The following is a 23,529-nucleotide window of genomic DNA, read 5'->3' as shown; positions in this document are numbered from 1 at the left end:
GCTCATAGTATTCTAGGTGTGGTCTAACTAGTGCCTTGTATAGTTTTAGCAAGCCTTCCCTATTTTTACACTCCATTCCTTTTGAAATAAAGGCCAACATTCCATTTGCTTTCCTATTACCTGCTGAACTTGTATGTTAGTTTTTTGTGATTCATGTATGAGGACCCACAAATGTCTCTGTGCTGCAGCTTTCTGCAGTCATTCTCCATTTAAATAATATTCAGCTCCTCTGTTCTTCCTGCCAAAGTACATAACCTCACATTTTCCCACATTATATTCCATCTGCCAAGTTTTTGCCCACTCACTTAACCTGCCCATATCTCTCTGTAGTCTCTTTGTATCATCCTAATCACTTGCCTTCCCAACCTATTTTTGTGTCATCTGCAAACTTGGCGATAGTACATTCACTTCCCTCATCCAAGTCATTAATATATATTGTAAATAATTATGGCCCCAGCACTGATCCCTGTGGCACTCCACTAGTTACAGGTTGCCATCCTAAAAATACCCCCCTTATCCCAACTCTCTGTCTTTTATTAGTTAGCCAATCCTCTATCCATGCTAATATACTACCAGCAACTCTATGGGCTCTTACTTTATTAAGTAGCCTTATGTGCGGTACCTTATCAAATGCCTTTAGGAAATCCAAATATATTACATCTACTGGTTCTCCTTTATCTATCCTGCTTGTTATCTCCTCAAAGAATCCTAATAAATTTGCCAGGAATGATTTCCCCTTCATGAAGCCATGCTGACTCTGCTTGATTATAATTATGCATTTTTAAATGCTCTGCTATTACATCTTTTATAATAGACACTAACATTTTCCCAATGACAGATGTTGAGCTAATTGGCCTATAGTTACCTGTTTTTTGTCTCCTCTTTTTGAGTAAGGGTGTTACATTGGCAGTTTTCCAATCCTCTGGGACTTATCCAGAATTTAAGGATTCTTGGAAGATTACTACCAGTGCATCTTTTATCTCTGTAGCTATTTCCTTTACTATCCGAGGATGCAACCCATCAGGTCCAGGGGACTTACTGGCCTTTAGCCTCATTAGTTTCCCTAGTACTTTTTCTCTAGTGGAAGTTATTGCATTTATTTCCTCCCCCACCTTTTCCCCTTGATTATTTAGTATTTTTGGAGTGCTTTTAGTGTCTTCTATCATGAAGACTGATGCAAAGTATTTATTCAACTCCACTGCCATATCCTGGTTCCTCATTATTATTTCCCCAGACTCATTCTCTAACGGGCTTATGTTCACTTTGGCCTCTCTCTTCCTTTTTATGTATTTAAAGGAGCTCTTACTGTCTGCTTTTATATTACTTGCTAGTTTACCCTCAAAGTTTATTTTCTCCCCCTTTATTTTTTTGGTCATCTTTTGTTGGTTTTTAAAACTTTCCCAATCCACTGGCTGACCATTAATCTTTGCCGCGTTGTATGTTTTTTATTTCAATTTGATACTAACCTTAACTTCTTTGGTTAACCATGGTTGATTTATCCCCTCCCTAGAATCCTTTTTCCTCACTGGGATATTTTTGCTGCGAGTCATGAACTATTTTCTTATACATCTGCCATTGTTCACCAACCGCCTATTCTGCTAAACTCCTTTCCCAGTCCACTTCAGCCAACTCTGCCCTCATTCCTTTTTAATTACCCTTATTTAAGTTGAGCACAGTTGTTTCCAACCCAAGTTTCACACTCTCAAACTGAATGCTAAATTCTACCATGTTATGGTCACTGTTTCCTAGGGGATCTTTTACTCGAGATCATTTATTAAACCTGCTTTATTACACATTACCAGATCCAAAATAGCCTGATCCCTAGTTGGATCCACAACATGTTGTACTAGGAAACTGTCCTGAATACACTCTACGAATTCCTACCCGCCGCTACCTCTGTCAATTTGATTTTCCCAATCTACATAAAGATTAAAGTCACCCATGATTAACGTGCTGCCTTTTTTTACATGCCCTCATTATCTCCTGATTTATTCTCTGTCCTACAGTATAGCTACTGTTCGGGGGGTGGGGGCTATAAACTACTCCCACCATTGTCTTCTTCCTCTTGTTATTTCTTATTTCCACCCATATAGATTCTACATCTTCCGATCTAAGATCATTTCTTGCTGTCGTACTTATTCCATCTCTTACTAACAAAGCTACCCCACCACCCTTTCCTTCCTGCCTGTCCTTTCGAAAAGTCACATACCCCTGAATGTTTAGTTGCCAGCTTTGATCTCCTTGTAACCATGTCTCCATAATGGCTATATGATCATACCAAATAACCTCTATTTGTGCCTTTAATTCATTTATTATGTCCCAAATACTAAGTGCATTTAAGTTAAGAGCCATTAATTTTGCCTTTTTACCCCTTTGCCATATTTGCTGCTTTTTAAAAATGTTTGTACACTCTCTCTCTTCCTGTTACACTCTGGGTATCATTGCCTAAAAAGCTGCCCTGCAATGCTGCCATACCCTTTTGATTTGTAAGCGAATGTATTGCTTCTCCAGAACCCTCCCCCACTCTATTTAGTTTAAAGCCCTCTCTACAGCCCTAGTTATTTGATTTGCCAGGACACTGGTCCCAACATAGTTCAAGTGAAGCCCGTCCCACTGGAACAGCTCCCTTCTACCCCAGTACTGATGCCAGTGGCCAATGATCTGAAACCCATTCCTCCCACACCAATCTTTGAGCCATGCATTTAAACTCTTTGACTTTATTTACCCTATGCCAGTTTGCAATCCCGAGATTATCTTGGAGGTTCTGCTTTTTAATTTAGCTCCTAACTGTTCAAATTCTTTCAGTAGAACCTCCCTTCTAGTCCTATCAATGTTGTTGGTACCAACGTGAATGACGACAACTGGATCCCTCCCCTCCCACTCCAAGTTCCTCTCCAGCCCCAAGGAGATGTTCTTATCCATGTCACTGGACGGGCAGCCTTCGGGACTCAGGCTCACAGCTGCAAAGAACAGTATCTAACCCCACTAATTATACTGTCTCCTACCACTACTACGTTCCTGTTTCCTCCTCCCATTTGAATGTCTCCCTGTACCACAGTGCCATGATCAGTTTGCTCATCCTCCCTGCAGTCCCCGCTCTCATCCACACAGTTTGCAAGAACTTCATAGCTGTTGGACAATTGCAGGGGCTGAGGCTCCCTGGGTCCCTGCCTCACCTGTAGTCTCCTGTCCCTGATCACAGACCAAATTGGAATTACCTAATCTGAGGGGGGTGACCTCCTCCTGGAACAAATGTCCAAATAACTTTCTCCCTCCCTGATGTGGCGCAATGTCTGCAGCTCAGATCCGAAGTTCCTCGAGCTGCAAACACTTACTTCAGATGTGTTTGCTCTGGATCACCTTTGAGTCCAGCAGCTTGTTGGATTTTCAAAAGAAACATGATAATGTTTTTACGACTGGAAAGATAAATAGGGTAAGGTTATTATGTTGATTTTTTACCAAAAGTGCTGACAAAAATGATAACATAAAAGATTTTTATATTATGGGAAAAGTAAATTCCAAAGGCAAGGGGGAACAATGGGATTTACAGGTCAAAGAGGAAATAATATATTTAAAGAAGGATGGAAGGCTATGTGGTGTGTGGCTATGTGGACTCTGAAAGGTACACGGTGTGAAACAGACTTGGGGAAAAGCCTCTTGTCACTTTGCTGAAGTCTGCTGTTCCAGTAACCAAAGTTGCATTAAAAGCCTTTGGAATTCCACTGTCGAGTGTGAGCTTGTGGCGACCTTGGACTATTGCCTTAAAGGGGGTGTGTAATTGGGAGTCTGGTCAATTAAGAATTTTGGGAATTGTTATAATATTAACTAACTGTGTAATTATAATCTTGCGTATGTGTTTTATTCTTTTCGTTTGTTAATAAATGTTTTAACTTACATTTTAAATGTCTCTAAAGGTGTTAGTGGACTCATTACTTCTGAATTCAGTGCACAAACTTTCTTGTAATAAATGCAAATTGCCATAACATCGTGATATTGTGGCCAAGTTTCCCTTGTGGATTTGGTAAATACCACCTGCCTTATCATAACAGTTGCATATCAACAAGACTGGGGCCAATGTCCTTATGGGGAAGTTCACAAGTATGGTTGGGAAGGGTTTAAACTAAATTGTCTGGATGGGCACCAGGATATCGAAGCAGAAATGAGGAATAAGGTGCATCTGGGAGCGAGAGTGATAGTTCCATTTTATATAGGAGCAGACCAAATGGATTACAAGGAATACAAAGACAGGTTGTATAGTCAATGCCCAAAGTTGGGTAAATAAGTTTGGTGAGGTACAAGAGCAAATACCCAACTGGGAATGTGATGTAATGCTAAAAAAGGGCACTTTATATGCACGGATACCAAGTGTTCAGAAAAGATATGGAAGGTAAAAAAGGTAGGTGGGTGGCAGTACTGATTAGAGAAGCCCTTGCAGTGTTGGAAAGAAAGCAAGTCTTTTAGGGTGTTAAGAACAGAAACCAATTGGTCAGAGTTGAGGAGCAAACAAACCTGCAAAAAGTGAGAGTGTGATATAGGAGCATGCAAATCTGCAGGGAAGTCACAGAGCTATGCAAGTACCAGAGTAGTGATGTTGGGAGATTTTAATTCTCCAAATATTCATTGGGATAGTTTTGGAGTAAAGGGGGATGAGGAGAGGAATTTCTGTAAAGTGTTCAAGAAAGCTTCCTGGGCAAGGGCGTTCTCAGTCCAACTAAGAAAGAGTCATTCCTGGATCTGGTGATGAGGAATGAGCTTGGCCAAGTGAATCAAGTGTCTGTGGAAGAACACTTGTCTAAGAGTGACCATTGGATCATACCATTTAGGTTTAGATTACTAACGGGGATGAGCAAGGTACTATCTAAAGTAGAACTTCTAAATTGGAAGTGGGTTGACTTCAATGGAGTAAAAGGGGATACAGCCACAGTAAAGTTGTAATACAGTCTGGAAAAATTGTAATGGAACAAAAGGTGATCTTTAAGAAAAAAATGTTTCAGGTACAAGGAGGAAAGGCCAAGAAGCTAAAGCCAGGGCTCTTTGGATGACAAGGGAGATAGAGAATATGATGAAACAAAAAATGGGAGGGTGTATGATGCATGTCAGGTGAATTCTTCAAACAAGAACCAGGGCAAATACATTAAGTTGAGAGGGGAAGTGAAGAGGAAAATATGACTGGCAGAGAGAGAATATAAGAACTGAAAGGCAGTTAATATAAAAGGAACCCAAAATCTTCCACTGGCATGCAAATAATAAGCAGGTACTAAGAGGCAGGGCAGGACCTATTAGGGACAATGAAGGTTATTTATGCATAGGGGCGCTGAGCAAGGCTAGAATACTTAATGGGCACTTTGTATCAGTGTTTACTAAGAAAGAGGGTGCTGATAAAATATGCGGATATGGTAGAAGTAATGGTGGGGTGAAAATTAATAGGCAGAATATACTGGAAATGCTGGCTATGCTTAGAGTGGATAAGTCACATGGTGCAGGTAGCTTGCATCCTTGATTGGTAGGGGAAGTGGAGGTGGAGATAGCAAAAGTGCTTCCAATCTTCACCAAATACAGGAAAGAGCCAGGGGATTGGAAAGTGGCAGATGTGACACCCTTGATCAAGAAATGGAGCAAGGTCATTCCTTGTAACTGATGGATTGCCCCGTCGCTTCAACAAATGAGTGTTCAGCAAGTAAAAAGAAAGACTGGTTTACAGACTAAGTTGATGTTGTCTCATGTCTGATGTTAGTCCAAGTCTCAAGTTGCTTAACCAATTGCAAATACTACATATAAAGTCAGTGTTGGAGGCATTGGCCTTGCGCCATGCTCTCTTGTCCTGGAGGCAATTGACTCTGTTCTCTTCACTTGTCAAAATCACTTGGTTCTCACAAAGACGTCTTCATTTGGGTCTGTCCAAAGTTGTTTTTTCCCCATGTATTGCGATCCAGCTTGCAAGGCTTGAGGTTGGCTTTTTGATTGTCTTTATATCTAAGTTTGGCTGGTCCTGTGGTGCAGGTTCCCATGCTCAGCTAGCTGTAGAGTATGCGGGAATCCTCGTTGCAAACCACATGACCAACCCAGCAAAACTGAGCTCAAATGAGCATACTCTCAATGACAGGTATGCAGCACTTTGCAAGAACCTTGGTGTTGGGGAATTTGTGTTGCCACCTGATATTGAAAAATAGATGTCAGACAGAGAAAATAGAATGCATCTAGTTGTTTTATGTGATGCCAGTAGGTTGTCCAAGTCTTGCACACATAAAGAAGCAATGGAAGAACCACCACTGCATGGTAGACTTGTATCTTTGTTCCAAGGCAAACTCCAGGCTCTCTCCAAAGTCTGTGAGTGAGCCTGCCAAATGCTGAATTTGCTTTTGTCAGATGATGGTTGATTTCATCATCCTGCATAGTAACATTGGAGAGGATACGCTCAAGATAGCAAAACTTCTGTGGTGGACGAAGGATGGTTTTTTGATACTGACTGTGGGGTCTCGGAGTACGTGGTCAGGGTTGAGTTAATGAAAGATCTCTGTCTTCTTCAGGCGTATTGTCAGGCCAAAGTGTTCTAAGGCCGCAAAGTGATCAACAAGCAGTTGAATTGTCCTCCGGAGTCTGTGCAAACAAGAGTTCACTCAGTAGCTGTTCAGTAACCTTTGTGCAAGCCTTGAACCTTTACAAATTAAAGAAGTTGACATTTGTCCTGAATTGAATGTGTATTCCTGTGTCAAGATCTTTGAGTGCATACTGGAACATGGCTGAGAAATATACGGCAAACAGAGCTGGAGCTAATACATGGCCTTGCTTGGTGCATTAGTGACAGGAAAGGCATCCGATGACGCAACACTTTGCATCATGCCGGCCATCATGCCACCGTGAAATGAGAAAATGACACTGATCATCATCTTTTTAGGGTAGCCATATTTGTATAGAACCTTCCACACACCTTCTCGATTTACTACATCAAAAGACTTGGTCAGGTCAATGTAGAGGTCCTCACTCTCTTCGATGGATTTTTCTTGAATTTGACATGCTGCAAAGGTCATGTCCACTATTCCCCATTCTGCATGGAAGCCACACTGTGATCCTGGGTACACACAGTCAATGAGATGAGCGACAATCCAATTAAGAATGCAAGAATTGTTGAAAGAAGTGATATTTCATGATGATCATCACAGATGGACTTGCTCCTTTTCTGTTTGTAGAGATGAGTTATGGAGGCACCCCATCCACAAACATTCACTCACTCCACTGCCGATGCACAGTAGCAGCAGTGTGTACCATCTACAAGATGCACTGCAGGAGCTCACCATGGCTCCTTAGATAGCACCTTCCAAACTCACGACTGCTACCATCTAGAAGGACAAGGGCAACAGATGCATGGGAACACCATCATCTGGAAGCTCCCCTCCAAGCCACACACCATCCCGACTTGGAAATATGTCGCTGTTCCTTCACTGTCGCTGGGTCAAAATCCTGGAATTCCCTCCCTAACAGCACTGTGGGTGTAGCTACACATGGACTGCAATGGTTCAAGAAGGTAGCTCACCACCACCTTCTCAAGGACAATTCAGGATGGCAATAAATGCTGGTCCCGCCAGCGATGCCCACATCCCAAAAATGAATCTAAAAAAAACTTTGCCCAAGCAAGTCCAAAGGCCAGCTTCGACAGTCAGGTATGGACTTTGCTATTCGATTTGAACTGGCGCGCAAGCTAGACTCATTTCCTACAGGGATCAGCAATGGACTCATGGTTCTTTATTTAAGTCGTGCCAGTAACTAGCATGCAACACTCATTAGTGCCTATGCTCCAACAATGACACATACAGATGAGGTTAAAGAAGCTTTCTATGATTATCTCAGCAAGATAATTAGAAGAGTGCCCTACCAGGACAAACTCATTATACTTGGTGATTTTAGCTACCAAGTGGGCACAGGCTGTAATACATGTAATAATATATGCGGCTGCTCTGTGTTCTAGTTTCATATTGTTGTCTAGAAGTGTTTTGATATTCCATGAACCGAGCTTCATATGATGAGTAGTATTCTTGTTCTTTACACTTCGACTGCCTGAGTGGATAACCAGCCAGGTGCAAGTGCAGGGAAAGCAGGCTGTGTTTAGAGTTCCTTTTCTTCCCTTTACCTGGATTGTAACTGTAGGCTGATCAGTTTAACATCAGTGGTAGGCAAAAGTTTTAGAAACAATAATTAGGGAAAAAAAATAAAAGGCATTGAGTTAATTAAAGAGAGCCTGAAGGATTTGTAAAAGGCACATCATGTTCAGCTAATCTAATAGAATTTTTTGATGAAGTAACAGAGAAGGTTGATGAATGAATGCAGTGGATGTAATCTATATGGATTTTAAGAAAGCTTTTGACAAAGTGCCACATATAAGACTAGTTAACAAAATTGAAGCTCATGGAATAGGAAGGTCATTCTCAGCTTGGATTTTAAAAAGTTAGCTTAAGGATAGAGTCGTGGTAAATAGTTGTTATTCAGACTGGAAGATGGTTGACAGTGGTGTTGTTCCCCAAGGGGCATTCCAAGGATCACTGTTTTTTTACTTTATATATATATTATATATTATACATATATATTTTTATGGGTACTGAAATACAGAGCAAAATTTCAAAATTAGTCAATCATACCAAACTTGGAGGTGCAGCAAAGTGAGTATGATACCAATCAACTGCAACAAGACATAGAAAGGCTAGCAGAATGGGCAACAAGTGGCAGATAGAATTTAATGCAGAGAGAGGTGTATAAGATTTTTGGGTAAGAGATACATACAGAATGTGAGGAAGAACTATTTTACACAGCGAGTGACAATAACCTGGAACTCTGCCTATGAGGGTGGTGGAAGCAGAGATTATCTATGATTTCAAAAGGAAATTGGATAGGTACTTGAGGGAAGTAAACTTGCAGGGCTACAGGGGTACAAAGGGAGAATGGGACTGACTGAACTGATATACAGAGGATTGCTATACATGGACTAAATGGTTCAAATCACCTCCTTCTGTGCCATAATGACTCTGTGACATAAGCGATACAAACATACTGTAAGTTACTGTTAACACAGGTAAATCCTGCAATCCCACACTTCTTAGCTGGAAAGCGGAATTCAAAGGGAGCATGAACTAAATGTAGGCTACAACATTAAAATGTCAATTTCTGGCTCAAGAATTGATGTAATCTACCTTATAATCTACCTTCCTGTGTTATATCTTGAAAATACTCACTACTTGTTGAACTTGTCCATCCTCTCCTATGCGATGAATATGAACTTGCTGAGCATTTGCTAATGCATAATGGAGTGTTTGTGCCTGATTCTGCTGTAAATCTCCAGATGACGACACTGATCCTTGTATTCCCCCTTCAATAAAGAGAAGCAGGAAGAAAAATACATGTAAGGGAAGTGTTCATACCTATTGTGGACTAAATCAAAAATACTTAATGTTATTATTTCATATCAAATTCATATTGTTCATACACATGACTTCTTTTGTATTTTACAGTTTTTCCAACATACAGGCTAACTCCTATATTTTATCCATGGTTTTCCTAAATTACCTTTCTCCAACAAGAAAACAGGTGGGCAAGCAATCTGATCCCATGCCTCAGCTAATTCCATTCTGAACCCATTGGGTGCATGAGAACGGTTTATGGATGATCATCATTCTGTGTCTATGCCTTGGTGAGAAAGTATCTGACCACCCACTGGACCTTAAGTGTTATCATTCCTCAAAAGGTGACAAAATAAAAATCCTGCTCCGATAAACATAGAAATTTAAAGACTTAGATCGTTTCCTCTAAACAGCTTACTTCCCCTATAAATTAGGAATATATATGTTTTTGGTAACATCATCTACCCATCTATTCTATTAATAAATATTATGGACAGCTGCAACCACAGGGCTGACTCCTGGGACATGTGTAAGGTTATTCAATTTGGTAGTAAGAATAGCAAAGCAGAATATTTTTTAAAAAGCGTGAAACTTGCAAATGTTAATGTTCGAAAGGAATTGGATGTACTCATACAAGGAATGTAAGAAAGAACTATTTTATGCAGCAAGTGGCAATGGCTTGTGTCACAACACGCTGGAAATAGTGTGCTGTAATATCAATCCCCACTGTTCCCCAAGCCACGACAAATGTGAAAAGTTTAACCAAACCACCAGATTGCCCTAATTCTACCTGTTTAATTTAAGTCAATACGTTAGAATACGTTTGTAAACTTAATAAGTAAATAACTGTTTATTGAACAAATTGTCTTTAACTAGTGGCAAAAGAAAGAAATATGAACTGCTAACTTCTAATTCAACTTAAACTCTGCCCCTTCTTAACCCCCTACACATACACAAAAAACATGGATTTTAAGGGTGAGGTAAAACAGTGCAATAGCACCAATCTGGAGTACAGGATTAGATGGGCTGATTTTGATTGATGTCTTCCAAATTCCTTGCAGTTTGTTGTTGATGACACGAGGTGGTGTCCCAGCACTTTCAGTCTGTGCTTCACTGGTTGAAAAACTTGCTTTTCAATGCCTCTACAGGTGATTTTACCCCTTTCCCTCTAGACAAGGGTTTTCAGAGAAATTAGGTTACAGGGATAGGAGGGATAGCCAGCTAGCTATTATGGCAGAATTGCTGGAATCATACAAACACAGGAGAGAGAAGTTTCAGGTCTTCACTCTTTGCAGGCTAGGAGCTGTTCTGCCTGCACTGTTACCATACAAACCGTGGTCACCTTGTCAGGAGCCAATTAAAATGCCATCATTAGGCAGTTCCCCCTCTTCCAGAACTTCTTTCCAGCACCACCCTTATGGTGCCCTCTGTTCCAGGATAGCAACATTGTAGATATTCCTCATCCTGTTCCAGCAAACATATCTTTCAGCTGCAGCCATGGTAGTTTTTAAAGCCACAGTCCAATTTTAAAGCCACTGTCCAAGACAAAAAAAGGTTCTTTACACCTGGAACTCACTGCCTACGAGGGTGGTAGAAGCGGAGATGGTCTATGATTTGAAAAGGAAATTGGATAAGTACTTGAGGGAAATAAACTTGAGGGAGTCAAGGGTTATGGGGGGCAGATGACAAAGTGGGGTTGAGACCACAACCAGATCAGCCATGATCTCGTTGAGCAGCGGAGCAGGCTTGATGGTCTGAATGGCCTACTCCTGTTCCTACGGGTGCCCCATCGTTGGATATATTTAAGGCTGAGGTAGACAGACTTTTGATTTCTCATGGAATATGGGGAAATGGGGAGTGGGCAAGGAAGTGGAGTTGAGGCAGAAGAACACCTATGTATCCTATAAATTGGTGGGGCAGGCTCAAAGGACCATGTGGTCCACTCCTGCATCTTATTTTCTTATGCTGCTTCTCCTATCAAATTCACCATCCATTGCCACTCACCACTATCAATTTTTTTTAAATTTGTTTCATTGTAGCCAAAAAAAGATGAAGATTAACACTTTGGGTGTTGGTTAACTTATCGCATAACACACACAATTTCTGTTCATATTTCATATCCTTATAATTTTTCTTCACTTTTATTTCAACTTCACCGACGCCATTATTTTCAGTCCCCCACTCCAAACTCCATTCCCTAGTTACAGACTCTATCCTTGGCAACCGTCCGAGATTAAATCAGTTGCTTCACAACATCTGTGTCTGACCATCTATTTCCACCTGCATAACAACGTCCAACTTTGCCCATGTAAGCTCATCTGCTGCTGAAACTCTCAGTCATGCTTTTGTTACCTCTCAACTCGTCTAGTTTAAGGCTGGTCTCCCACATTCTACTCTCCATAAACTTGAGGTCATCCAAAGCTCTGCTGCTCATCTCTTAATTTGCACCATCTTTTTCACCTATTGTCCCTGTGCTTGTGACTTATGTCGGGCACAATAGCTCACTGCTTGGTATGCTTACCCAATGGGGCATTTACAATGGCCATTTAATTAATTATGCCTCCATAAATTCTCTTCAACTCCTGAAGTAGCAACAACCTGCATTTTCTAAATTAAAAGCTGTAAAAATAAAGATTCCAATATTTTTCCAAACCCCCATTATCTTACCTCTTGCTTCTGTAGGAGATCTCTCATTCTTCTTTTCTACCATTAACAGGCCTACAAACTTCATTTTGTCAAACCCAAAATTCATGCAGTTTATATTCTTGCCATTTCACAGAATTGTTACAGCACAAGGAGGTTATTCGACCTATTGTTTCTGCACTGGCTCTCCAAATGAGCGTTTTGAATTAGTGTCATTCTCCTGTTTTTTCCTCATACCCTTGCACAATGATTATTTGAATAGAAACATCAATTGCCCTCTTGAATGCCTCGAAAGAACCTGACTCAACCACACTTCCAGGCAGTGCATTCCAGACTCGAACCACTCGCTGTGTGAAAAAGTTTTTTCTCACATCACATTTGCTTCTTTCAAAAATCACTTTAAATCTGAGCCCTCTTGTTCTCGATCCCTTGATGAGCAGGAACAGTTTCTCTGGTTTATCCAGCCCCCTCATAATTTTGAACACCTCTATCAAATCTCCTCTTGGCCTTCTCCTCTCCAAGGAGAACAGTCTCAACTTCTCCAATCTATCTTCATAACTGAAGTTTCTCATCCCTGGAACCATTCTTGTAAATCTCTTCTGCACTCTCTCCAATGAGATCACACCCTTCCTATAGTGTGATGCCCTGAACTGTACACAATACTCGAGCTGAGGTCTAACTAGTGTCTTATATAAGCTCAGCATAACCTCCCTGCTCTTGTGCCCTACGCCCCTATTCATAAAGCCCAGGATACTGTATGCTTTATTAACTGTTCTCTCCACCTGTCCTGCCACCTTCAATGATCTACATACATATACACCCGTCTCTCTGCTCCTGCACATCCTTAAGAATTGTACCCCTTATTTATATAGTCTCTCCATGTTCTTCCTACCAAAAATCACCTCACACTTCTCCGCTTTGAACATAATCTACCACCTATCTGCCCACTCCACCAACTTGTCTATGTCCTTTTGAAGTTCTACACTGTCCTCCTCACAGTTTGCAATGCTTCCAAGTTTTGTATCATCCACTAACTTTGAAATTGTCCCCTGCACACCAAAATCAAGATCATTAATATATATCAGGAAAAGCATGGGTCCTAACACCGACCCCTGGGGAACTTCAATACAAACCTTCCTCCGGCCCAAAGAATATCCATTGACCATTACCCTCTATTTCCTATTACTCAGCCAATTTTGTATCCACGTTGCTACTGTCTCTTTTATTCTATGAGCTATAACTTTTCTCACAAATCTGTTGTGTGGCACTGTATTGAATGCCTTTTGAAAGTCCATGTACACCCCCATCAACCCTCTCAGTTACCTCTTCAAAATACTCCAGCAAGTTAGTTAAACACAATTTCCCCTTTATAAATCCATGCTGGCTCTTCCTAATCAATCCACATTTTTCCACGTGACTACTCATTCTCCCCCGAGTAATTTTGTCTGGAAGCTTCCCACCACTGAAGTTAAACTTCAGGGATTACTTTATCATCAACTTTTTATGTTTGCTTTACTATTTTTCCAATCTCCCTCTTGCCAATTACATGAAATCTATAAAAATATTTGTATTTTTCATTTACCTTATTTTTAAGATCTTTATTTAACTGCATTTCAAAAATATTGTAAATTAAAGGCATTGAATACTCAATTAAATAGAGCTGAATACGAAAACCAGCTAAAGAAAACAAAGGCTGCTAATAGATCAACTAAAAGGCTAATAGAAAAGAGGGTCATAGACAATTGTGGAAATGATGAGGTAAGCTTTTACAGTTATAAAAACAAAAATACCTGGAAAAACTCAGCAGGTCTGGCAGCATCTGTGGAAAGGAGCACAGTTAACGTTTCGAGTCTGCATGATTCTTCAACAGAACTCTGAATGAAGAGTCATGCGGACTCGAAACGTTAACTGTGCTCCTTTCCACAGATGCTGCCAGACCTGCTGAGTTTTTCCAGGTATATTTGTTTTTATTTTCGATTTCTAACATCCGCAGTTTTTTGCTTTCGTTTTAAGCTTTTAAGTTGCCTGAAAGATCAGAGAACTGTCAACTATTGTATTGGGCCACTGAAAGACTGGTTACAAAGGAATCACTGGGTATGGTGGAAATATTAAATGAGTACTTTGTATTACTTTTCACTCTTCAAGATGATGCTTAACTATTTGAATTGAATGATTTTACTAATAAATCTAATCTAAAATAGATGAACAAGTGTTGCTGGCTATCTGTAGAGTTTCTTCACAGGGCCAGCGCTTCAGTATCTATTCTCAATGGGTGACGTGCAATAGGACTGCTGTTCAAGTGCTCCAGTTGCTTAATGGAGAGGCTAATTTAAATAAAACGCGGGACATTAAAATGAGCCTGACCAACAGTTTTTGAGCAGATATCCTATTGGATATTGGATAACATGCTGACGTTTTGACCGTACACTGGCTTCAAGCTACGCCTTAGTGCAATCAATACATCATATTATCAGCCTCATTAAATTATTCATCTGTACCAAGGAAGTTTCAGGAGTGGCCCTCAATATGTGCTGATTTGGCTGATATTGGCCAGTGATAGGGTGCAATGTCTATAATTGGCTGCAGCTCCATATTTTAAGGATGAGAAAATTGGCCAGGATTAAAACATGCTTATGTTTCTTGGAGGAGGATTTTTTCAACACTATTTTCCCCAGACTGACTTCAGCTGACCGAGTTTCAAGTCATTGCAGAAGAGGAAAACTAGAAAAATACCACTTTTTAATTGAAAGATTAACTATTTTCTCCTGCCAACTAAGGTTAATCTTTACTTATGGTTCAACATTTCTCCCCTCTACTTCAGTCTTCCTAATAGCGCTGCAATTATTGCTACCTAGCTCGTCTGACATTTTTTTCTTCCTGTTTTGAACCATGCTTCTACCTTCAATATTCTTCCAACTCCACTTCATATCCCCATGCATCTGCCTGCATTCCATATTTCCATACCACGTGAGGTTCCATATGATTTGTATCAAACAACTGTTGTAGTTCAAAAAGATGACTATTACAGTAGCATAATGGGTTAATAGAATAGTTATGCTAATGAGTTAGTGACGTATATCATGATGTAACAGTAACATCAGCAGTCATGTGCCAGATACCAGGTAGAGCAACCAACATACAAAATAACTACCTTTTCAGGTCAATTAAAAGCAGGCAATAAATACCACCATTGCCAGCAACACCCATACCCAAGAATTATTTTTTTAAAAGCCAGTTAAGGTCAACACCAAAGTAACAGTAGACAGATTATGGACCTTAAAATCAATCAGCTACTATCTGAATCCTAATTCTTACTATCTCTGTAGAGACTGTTAACATTTAAAGAGAAATTCAGAAGTGATTAACTGAAAGGACTATGCCACAAAATTTCATGTTTTTAAACAATAACTTTACTGTTTATGTAAAAAAAAACCAAAATAAACACGACCAACTTAACACTGATCGTCTGTCAAGACTTGATCCAGTTTCCTTCCGAATTCCACCTAAGAGATCCCTGCACATTACGAGATCTTGAGGGTTAATTCACTTCTTCTGCTAGGATCAAACCAAGTATGCCACAGCTCTTCACTTTGATTTCTCCTCAGTGTTGTAACTATTTTCCAGGGAACAAGATTCCATTGGCTTTTGGCTAAGCAACCCTCAAAATTTCCTTCAAAACCTCAGAACTGTCGACTTCTCAGCTCAAGCTTGGGCCTCACTGGGTTTGTGTACAAGGAAGACCCCTAGTTCCTAATGGTTTTTATGTTCCTTGACTTGGCTTGGCTTTGGACAAACAGACTGATTTCCCCCAGTCTGCTCTCAGGCTAACTGCTTTTCACTATGAAGGTTACTGCAGATTTCTTCCCTCTAGCTCCAAGCTAGGCAATTTTTTTATTATTCATTCATGGGATGTGATGTCACTGGCTGGGCCAGCAGTGAAGATAAGGTGGTTCTACCTTCTTACATGGACCACTGCAGTCCATGTGGTGTAGGTACACCCACAGTGCCAGTAAGGAGGGAGTTCCAGAATTTTGACTCAGTGACAGTGAAGGAACGGAAATATATTTCCATATCAGGATGGTGAGTGGCTTGGAGGGTATCTTCCAGTTGGTGGTGTTCCCATGTGTCTGCTGCACTTGCCCTTCTTGATGGTAGCGGTTGTGGGTTTGGAAGTGCTGTCTAAGGAGCTCGGTGAGTTCCTGCAGTGCATCTTGTAGATGGCACATACTGCTGCCACCGTGCATCGGTGGTGGAGGGGACTGAATTTTTGTGGATGAGGTGCCAGTCAAGCATTGTCCTAGATGGTTGTTGGAGCTGCATTCTTCCAAACAAGTGGAGAGTATTCCATCATATTTGTGCCTTGTAGATGGTTGACAGGCTTTGGGGAGTCAGGACGTAGCCACAGTATTTATATGACTAATCCAGTTCGGTTTCTGGTCAACAGCAACCCCCAGGATGTTGGTAGTGGGGGATTCAGCGATGGTAGTGCCACTGCAGATTAAGGGGCGATGGCTAGATTCGCTGTTGTTGGAGCTCGTCATTGCCTGGTACTTGTGTGGCACGAATGTTACTTGCCACTTGTTAGCCCAGGCCTGGATATTGTCCAGATCTTTGCTGCATTTGGGCACGGACTGCTTCAGTACCTGAGTCGTCGTGAATGGTGCTGAACACTGTGCAATAATGGAAGGAAAGTCATTGATGAAGCAGCTGAAGATGGTTGGGCTGAGGACACAACCCTAAGGACCTCCTGCAGTGATGCAGGATTCACCTCCAACAACCACAACCATCTTCCAGCTTCTTTTCCCCTCACAAACTCTGTCTTCAAACTGAGCACAAGCCCCCACCCACATTCAGCACAGTGAACAATAAAGTTAATACTTTCTCTGTTTAAGGTGCAGGCCTGGTTAATATTTATCTCTTTCATACCCTTGACTCTCACTGAGCTGCAAACTTCACAAAACTGTTGTAATTGAGGGTATAGCCCCTCCTGCTGTCTATCAGGGTTACACTAAGGCTCCGGCCAGTGAGCCCTAAGCGTGGGCAATCCAGGGGGTGCAGCTTCCTGACGAGAATTCAGACCGACCGTGTAGCACCTCAAAAGCTCTCTGTAATAAAGTTTAGCTGTTTCTTGTTGAAGCCTGCCCACTCCATTAAGTCATTACATTTGGCGACGAGGGTAAAATTAGCTCTGACTCTGCGCCTCGCCCTGTTACTGAGAGTGCATCGCATTTTAAGAAAAAAAAGAAACACTACTCCCCAGTCATGACACTGTTCAGCAGAATCAATCCTTAAGATGCGACTATGGAAGACTGGAGCGAATATGTACAGAGCCTCAGATTTTATTTCGTAGTGAACAAAATTGCCATGGAGGAAAAGCAGAAAGCCATCCTCTTAAGTGCATGTGGCAGTAAAACATACAACCTCATTCACAACCTGAAGGCCCTGAGCGCGCCCAATTCTAAGTCCTATAATGAATTAGTGGACCTCAGGAAAACACACTTCCAGCCGAAGCCATCTGTAACCATAGAACCATAGAAAAGTTACAGCACAGGAGGCCATTTGGCCCATCTTGTCCATGCCAGCCCAGGGACACCCAGGTGCCCTTTCTAATCCCACCTTCCTGCACCTGGCCTATAGCCCTGCAGCTTACAGCACTTAAGGTGAAGATCCAGGTACTTTTTAAAAGAGTTGAGTTTCTGCCTCTACCGCCAACTTGGGCAGCGATTTCCAGACACCCACTACCCTCTGCGTAAAAAAGTTCTTCCTCATATCCCCCCTACACCTTCTGCCACTTATCTTGAATCTATGTCCCCTGGTTCTAGAATTCTCCACCAAGGGAAACGATTTTATCCTGTCCACTCTATCTATTCTCCTCATAATTTTGTACACCTCAATCAAGTCACCTCTCAGCCTTCTTTGTTCTAAGGAAAATAACCCTAACCTAGCCAATCTCTCCTCGTAGCTACACTTTTCTAACCCTGGCAACATTCTTGTAAACCTTGTAACGATGCAGCGTTTTAAATTTAATTCCAGAGTTAGGGCCCCGGGAGAGTCCATTGCCACCTATGTAGCGAACCTCAAGCAGTTAACAGAACACTGCGACTTTGGGGACATATTAAATGATATGCTGAGGGACCGATTAGTTTGTGGAGTTGACGATGATGCCATACAGCGCCGTTTACTCGCCGATGTCAACATCAAGTTTAAGCGCCCCCTAGAAGTCTCCCTCACCATGGAAAGTGCTGCGAGAGACTTGCAGGCTTTGCAACACATAGAACATGGCGCCGTACTTCATGTTGGGACGGAACCTACCGCCAACAGTGGCACGAAAACCAGACACACCAGGGCAAAGCTGAAACAGCCTGCAAAACAGCAAACCAACGTGATTGAAAAGAATACAGCAGAGACTGAAGCTGCTGACATGGACTTTTATTCCCTACATAACATAACAGCTGTGAAAACCAAATCTGTCATTGTGACAATCCAAGTTAATGAGAAGCCCGACCGCACCATACATATCTGTGGAGACTATAAATTGATAGTAAATAAGGCAGCCAAACTAGATAAGTACCCTAACCCAAGGATAGATGACTTTTATGCCAAACTGGCTGGAGGCAAGTCCTATACAAAACTGGATATGAGCCACACTTACCAGTAACTAGAGCTTGATAGCACATCGAGACAGTACATAACTATTAACACACACACAAAAGTCTCTATCAATACACCCATCTACCCTCCGGGGTCTCGCTAGCATGTGCTATCTTCCAGAGAACAATGGAGAGCCTTTTGCAATGACTCCCACGAGTAATTGATGGTGTCCTCATCATGGGGTTAACTGAGGCAGAGCACTTGATCAACCTGGAGGCGGTGCTAAGGAGGTTCATGGAAGCTGGGGTACGTTAAAGGAGGAAAAGTGCACATTTCAGGCACCAGAAGTGACTTATCTAGGCCCCAGGGTGGATGCCATGGGACTGCACAAACATAGTTCAGGCAATAAAAGATGTACCATCACCATCCAATATAACAGAACTCAAGTCCTTCCTAGGCATGATCAACTACTATGTTGCTCTGTGTTGGCACCGTTACACTCGTTACTAAAAAAGAACCACCATTGGCTTTGGGGGACACAACAGGAAGGAGCTTTCATGAAAACAAAGGAATTGTTGCATTCGTCGTGTCTACTGGTAAACTACGGCCCATCGAAAGAGCTGCTATTAACATGTGATGCCTCTCCCTACGGAGTGGGAACTGTGTTATCCCAGAAAATGGAAAATGGGTCTGCAAGGCCCATTGGCTGTGTCTCGAGAATCCTCTCCACAGCCGAGAAGGGCTATTCCCAGCTAGAATTCCCAGCTAGCCTATAGTATTCAGGGTGAAGAAATTGCACCAGTACCTGCGTGTACACCATTGTGTCGGACTATAAACCATTAATGGGTTTATTCAGCAAGGACAAGGACATCCCGCCAATAGCATCAGCAAGGATGCAACAATGGGCTCTGATATTACCTGCGTATGTTCTGTCCTGGCCTACACATTGCAAATGCAGATGCACTCAGTCGGCACCCGTTGCCAAACAGTATTGTGCATACTCCCGTTGCACAGGAATTAGTGCTATTATTGAACTACTTAGATTTTTCACCTGAATGCGAAACAAATTAGAAAGTGAACAGAGGTCCAACATTATTGAAAGTCAGAGACTCTGTCTCAAAAGGATGGCCAGACTTGCCTGTGTCTGAAGATGAGACCATTCCATGTCAGACAGACGGAATTGAACTGCCAAGGTGAGATTTTGTTGTGGGGGTCAAGAGTGGTGGACCCACCACAAGGCAGAGAGCCACTCTTGACAGAGCTCCATAGTGCGCATCCAGGCATATCAAAAATGAAAATGCTTGCATGAAGCTATTTATGATGGCAAGGCATTGATGGAGATATTGAAAATTTCGTCAAGCACTGTCTCCACTGTCAGCAAGAACAGAAGTTATTTGTTCCGGCTCCCCTGCATCTGTGGGAGTACCCTGGTCGACCCAGGGTTTGATTACACATCGATTACGTAGGACCATTCTTGGTTATCACGTCCTTGTTAATTGTAGATGCACATTCCAAATGGATGGATTATATAAAGTCAAGTCGCCAACATCAAATGTAACTATAGAGAAGCTACGTCACAGTTTCAGCATACGTGGCCTACCTGAAATTGTTGTTACAGATAATGGCACCGCTTTTACCAGCACAGAGTTTCAGAAATTTATAGATCTGAATGGAATCAGACATATTAAAACAGCCCCTTACCATCCCTCACCGAATGGCCTAGCCGAAACTTTTAAGTCTGGTATGAAAAAGATCTGGAATCTCAACTTTCCCACTTTCTTTTCAGTTATGGTACAACACCACATTCGACTATAGGTTCAACACCATCTGAATTATTGATGAAACACTGCCTAAGTGCACGGTTACATCTGGTATTTGCAAATTTAGAGGGGGAGGTAGAGAGTAATCAAAAATTAAACCACGACATACACAGCAAAGCTTGCACCTTCACTGTAGGTGACACGGTATTTGTGCGAAATTTTGGCAGTGGACCCTGTCGGGCTCCTGGAACCACTGTCTCAGAGACTGGTCCATTATCTTTCCAAGAACAAGTGGGAGATAGAATCGTCCGTAAGCACGTAAGTCATATTTGTGCTAGAGAGACATTCCAACAACCAACTATTCCACCTGTGATTAACAATGACCCATCAATTCCTGAGGCGACTGATCAACCTAGAATAGGCATGCCCAATGTCTCTGTAGAGTTGCCAAACCCTGAACTACCACGTTCCAATGATGTGTCTCATGCTGCAGTCCCAGGTCCTGTCTTTCCTGTTGAGGAACCTCAAGTGGTCAAGCTATGCCTCTGTGCCTCAGAGTTAGACCTCAGCTGAAGTATTGTGTACAGTTCTGGGCACCACATTATAGGAAGGATGTGAACACATTGGAGAGTGTGCAGAAGAGGTTTACAAGGATGGTTCCAGGGATGAGAAACTTCAGCTATGAGGATAGATTGGAGAGGTTGGGATTGTTCTCCTTGGGAGAGAAGGCGGTTAAGAGGAGATTTGATACAGATGTTCAAAATCATGAGGGGTCTGGACAGAGTAGATAGGGAGAAGCTGTTCCCGCTCATTAAAGGATCAAGAATGAGAGGGCACAGATTTAATGTGATTTGCAAAAGAAGCAAATGTGACGTGAGAAAAAGCTTTCTCATACAAGTGGTTCGGGTCTGGAATGCACTGCCTGGAAGTGTGGTGGAGGCAGGTTCAATCGAGGCATTCAAGAGGGCATCAGGTGATTATTTGAATAGAAACAATGTGCAGGGGTATAGGGAAAAGGCAGGGCAATAGCACTAGGTCATAATGCTCATTTGGAGAGCTGGTGCAGACACGATGGGCCAAATGGCCTCCTTCTGTACCAGCCATATAAGGAGAGCAATTCAGAGGCTTGATCTTTAATCACCTGAAATTGTATATATGTCTATGTTGTTGGATGTTCAAATATTTCCCATTATTAGAAATTGTAAAAATCTAAAGGGGGAGGAAATATGGTCACTGAGGGTACAGCCCCTCCTGCTGGCTATCAGGGGTCATGTGATGTTCTGTTAAGGCTCTGATCAGTGAACTCTAAGCATGGGCAATCCGGGGGATGGACCTTCCTCACGAGAGTCCTGATCAAGCGTGTAGCACCTGAAAAGCTCTCTGTAAGAAAGTTTAGCTGTTTCTTGTTGAATTCCACTCCGTCGAATCATTACAAAGACCAAAGCTGCAAATATCATAAGACCATAAGACATAGGAGCAGAAATTAGGCCCTTCGGCCCATCGAGTCTGCTCCGCCATTCAACCATTACTGATAAGTTTCTCAACCCCATTCTCACGCCTTCTCCCCGTAACCTTTGATCCCCTTACCAATCAAGAGCCTAGCTATCTCGGTCTTAAATACACTCAATGACCTGGCCTCCACAGCCTTCTGTGGCAATGAATTCCATAGATTCACCACTCTCTGGCTAAAGAAGTTTCTCCTCATCTCTTTTCTAAAAGGTCTTCCCTTTACTCTGAGGATGTGCCCTCGAGTCCTAGTCTCTCCTACTAATGGAAACATCTTCCCCACATCCACTCTATCCAGGCCTTTCAGTATTCTGTAAGTTTCAATCAGATCCCCCCTCATCCTTCTAAACTCCATCGAGTATAGACCCAGAGTCCTCAAACGTTCCTCATATATTAAGCCTTTCATTCCTGGGATCATTCTCGTGAACCTCCTCTGGACCCTCTCCAGGGCCAGCACATCCTTCCTGAGATATGGGGCCCAAAATTGCTCACAATATTCTAAATGTGGTCTGACCAGAGCCTTATAAAGCCTCAGCAGCACATCCCTGCTTTTATATTCTAGTCCTCTCGAAATAAATGCCAACATTGCATTTGCCTTCCTAACTACCACGTCAACCTGCAAATTAACCTTAAGAGAATCTGGACTCCCAAGTCCCTTTGCACTCCAGATTTCTGAATTCTTTCCCCATTTAGAAAATAGTCTATGCCTCTATTCTTCCTACCAAAGTGCATGACCTCACACTTCCCCACGTTGTATTCCATCTGCCACTTCTTTGCCCATTCTCCTAACCTGTCCAAATCCTTCTGCAGCCTCCCCGCCTCCTCAATACTACCTGTCCCTCCACCTATCTTTGTATCATCTGCAAACTTTGCCAGGATACCCTCAGTTCCTTCATCTAGATCATTAATGTATAAAGTGAAAAGTTGTGGTCCCAACACTGACCCCTGCGGAACTCCACTAGTCACCGGCCGCCATCTTGAGAAGGACCCCCTTATCCCCACTCTCTGCCTCCTGCCAGACAGCCAATCTTCTATCCATGCTAGAATATCCCTGTGGTATTCCTGGATTTACAGAAAAGCCTGTAACTTGATCCCAGAAATATCTTCCCCTATCCCCTCCTCCAAGTAGAAATATTAAGCAGCTATCTCTGACACAACAGTCTTTAAAAACAAAAAGGACAGGTTTCAGCACAACTATTTACAATTTTGATACTGGTAACATCTTTGAGTTTCAGGAGGCTTAGGGCTGGATTTTCAGCTTGGCATGCAGTTGTGTGCCCGATATGCACAAGCATGAAATAGCGCGCGATGAGGGCTGTTAAGCCCATTAATAAATTATTGAAGTGAATTTTTCCCTGCCCGTCCAGCTTTACTGTTGACGGGTGGGCGAAAAGGCTAAGCGGCCTTTGGATTTTTGAGGAAACCTCATCCATGGGTGGGATGAGGTTTCTGATGTTAATTAAAAATGAAATAACATTTTTTAAATCTAATTTTTAACATGTCACTCCTCTTGTAACAGAGTCACATGAGGGGACATGTTTACCTTAATTTTAAAATCTTTATTTTTAATGTTAGAAATCTTCAGCTCCCCGAGGCAGATCTGTGCCTTCAGGGAGCTTTCACTGAGCGCACCTGTCCGCATG

At 42.0% G+C, this 23,529-nt stretch overlaps 1 protein-coding gene across 4 annotated transcripts in view; it reads right to left on the bottom strand.

Annotated features, from left to right (window-relative positions):
- The window catches only part of banp (BTG3 associated nuclear protein), a 280,409-nt gene that overhangs the window by 123,224 nt on the left and 133,656 nt on the right, over positions 1 to 23,529 (bottom strand). For all 4 annotated transcript variants that reach the window (XR_013576944.1, XM_078544429.1, XM_078544430.1 and 1 more), the window contains one exon: positions 9,222 to 9,355. Coding sequence is in view for 3 of the 4 variants with exons in the window: in XM_078544429.1 (XP_078400555.1) it covers positions 9,222 to 9,355 (134 nt within the window). In the remaining variant the exon portion in view is untranslated. The remainder of the gene's footprint in view (positions 1 to 9,221; positions 9,356 to 23,529) is intronic.

The sequence above is a fragment of the Cetorhinus maximus genome, chromosome 6 (genome assembly GCF_964194155.1).
Source record: "Cetorhinus maximus chromosome 6, sCetMax3.hap1.1, whole genome shotgun sequence".
NCBI lineage: Eukaryota > Metazoa > Chordata > Chondrichthyes > Lamniformes > Cetorhinidae > Cetorhinus > Cetorhinus maximus.
This window is presented reverse-complemented; position numbering and strand designations above follow the sequence as displayed.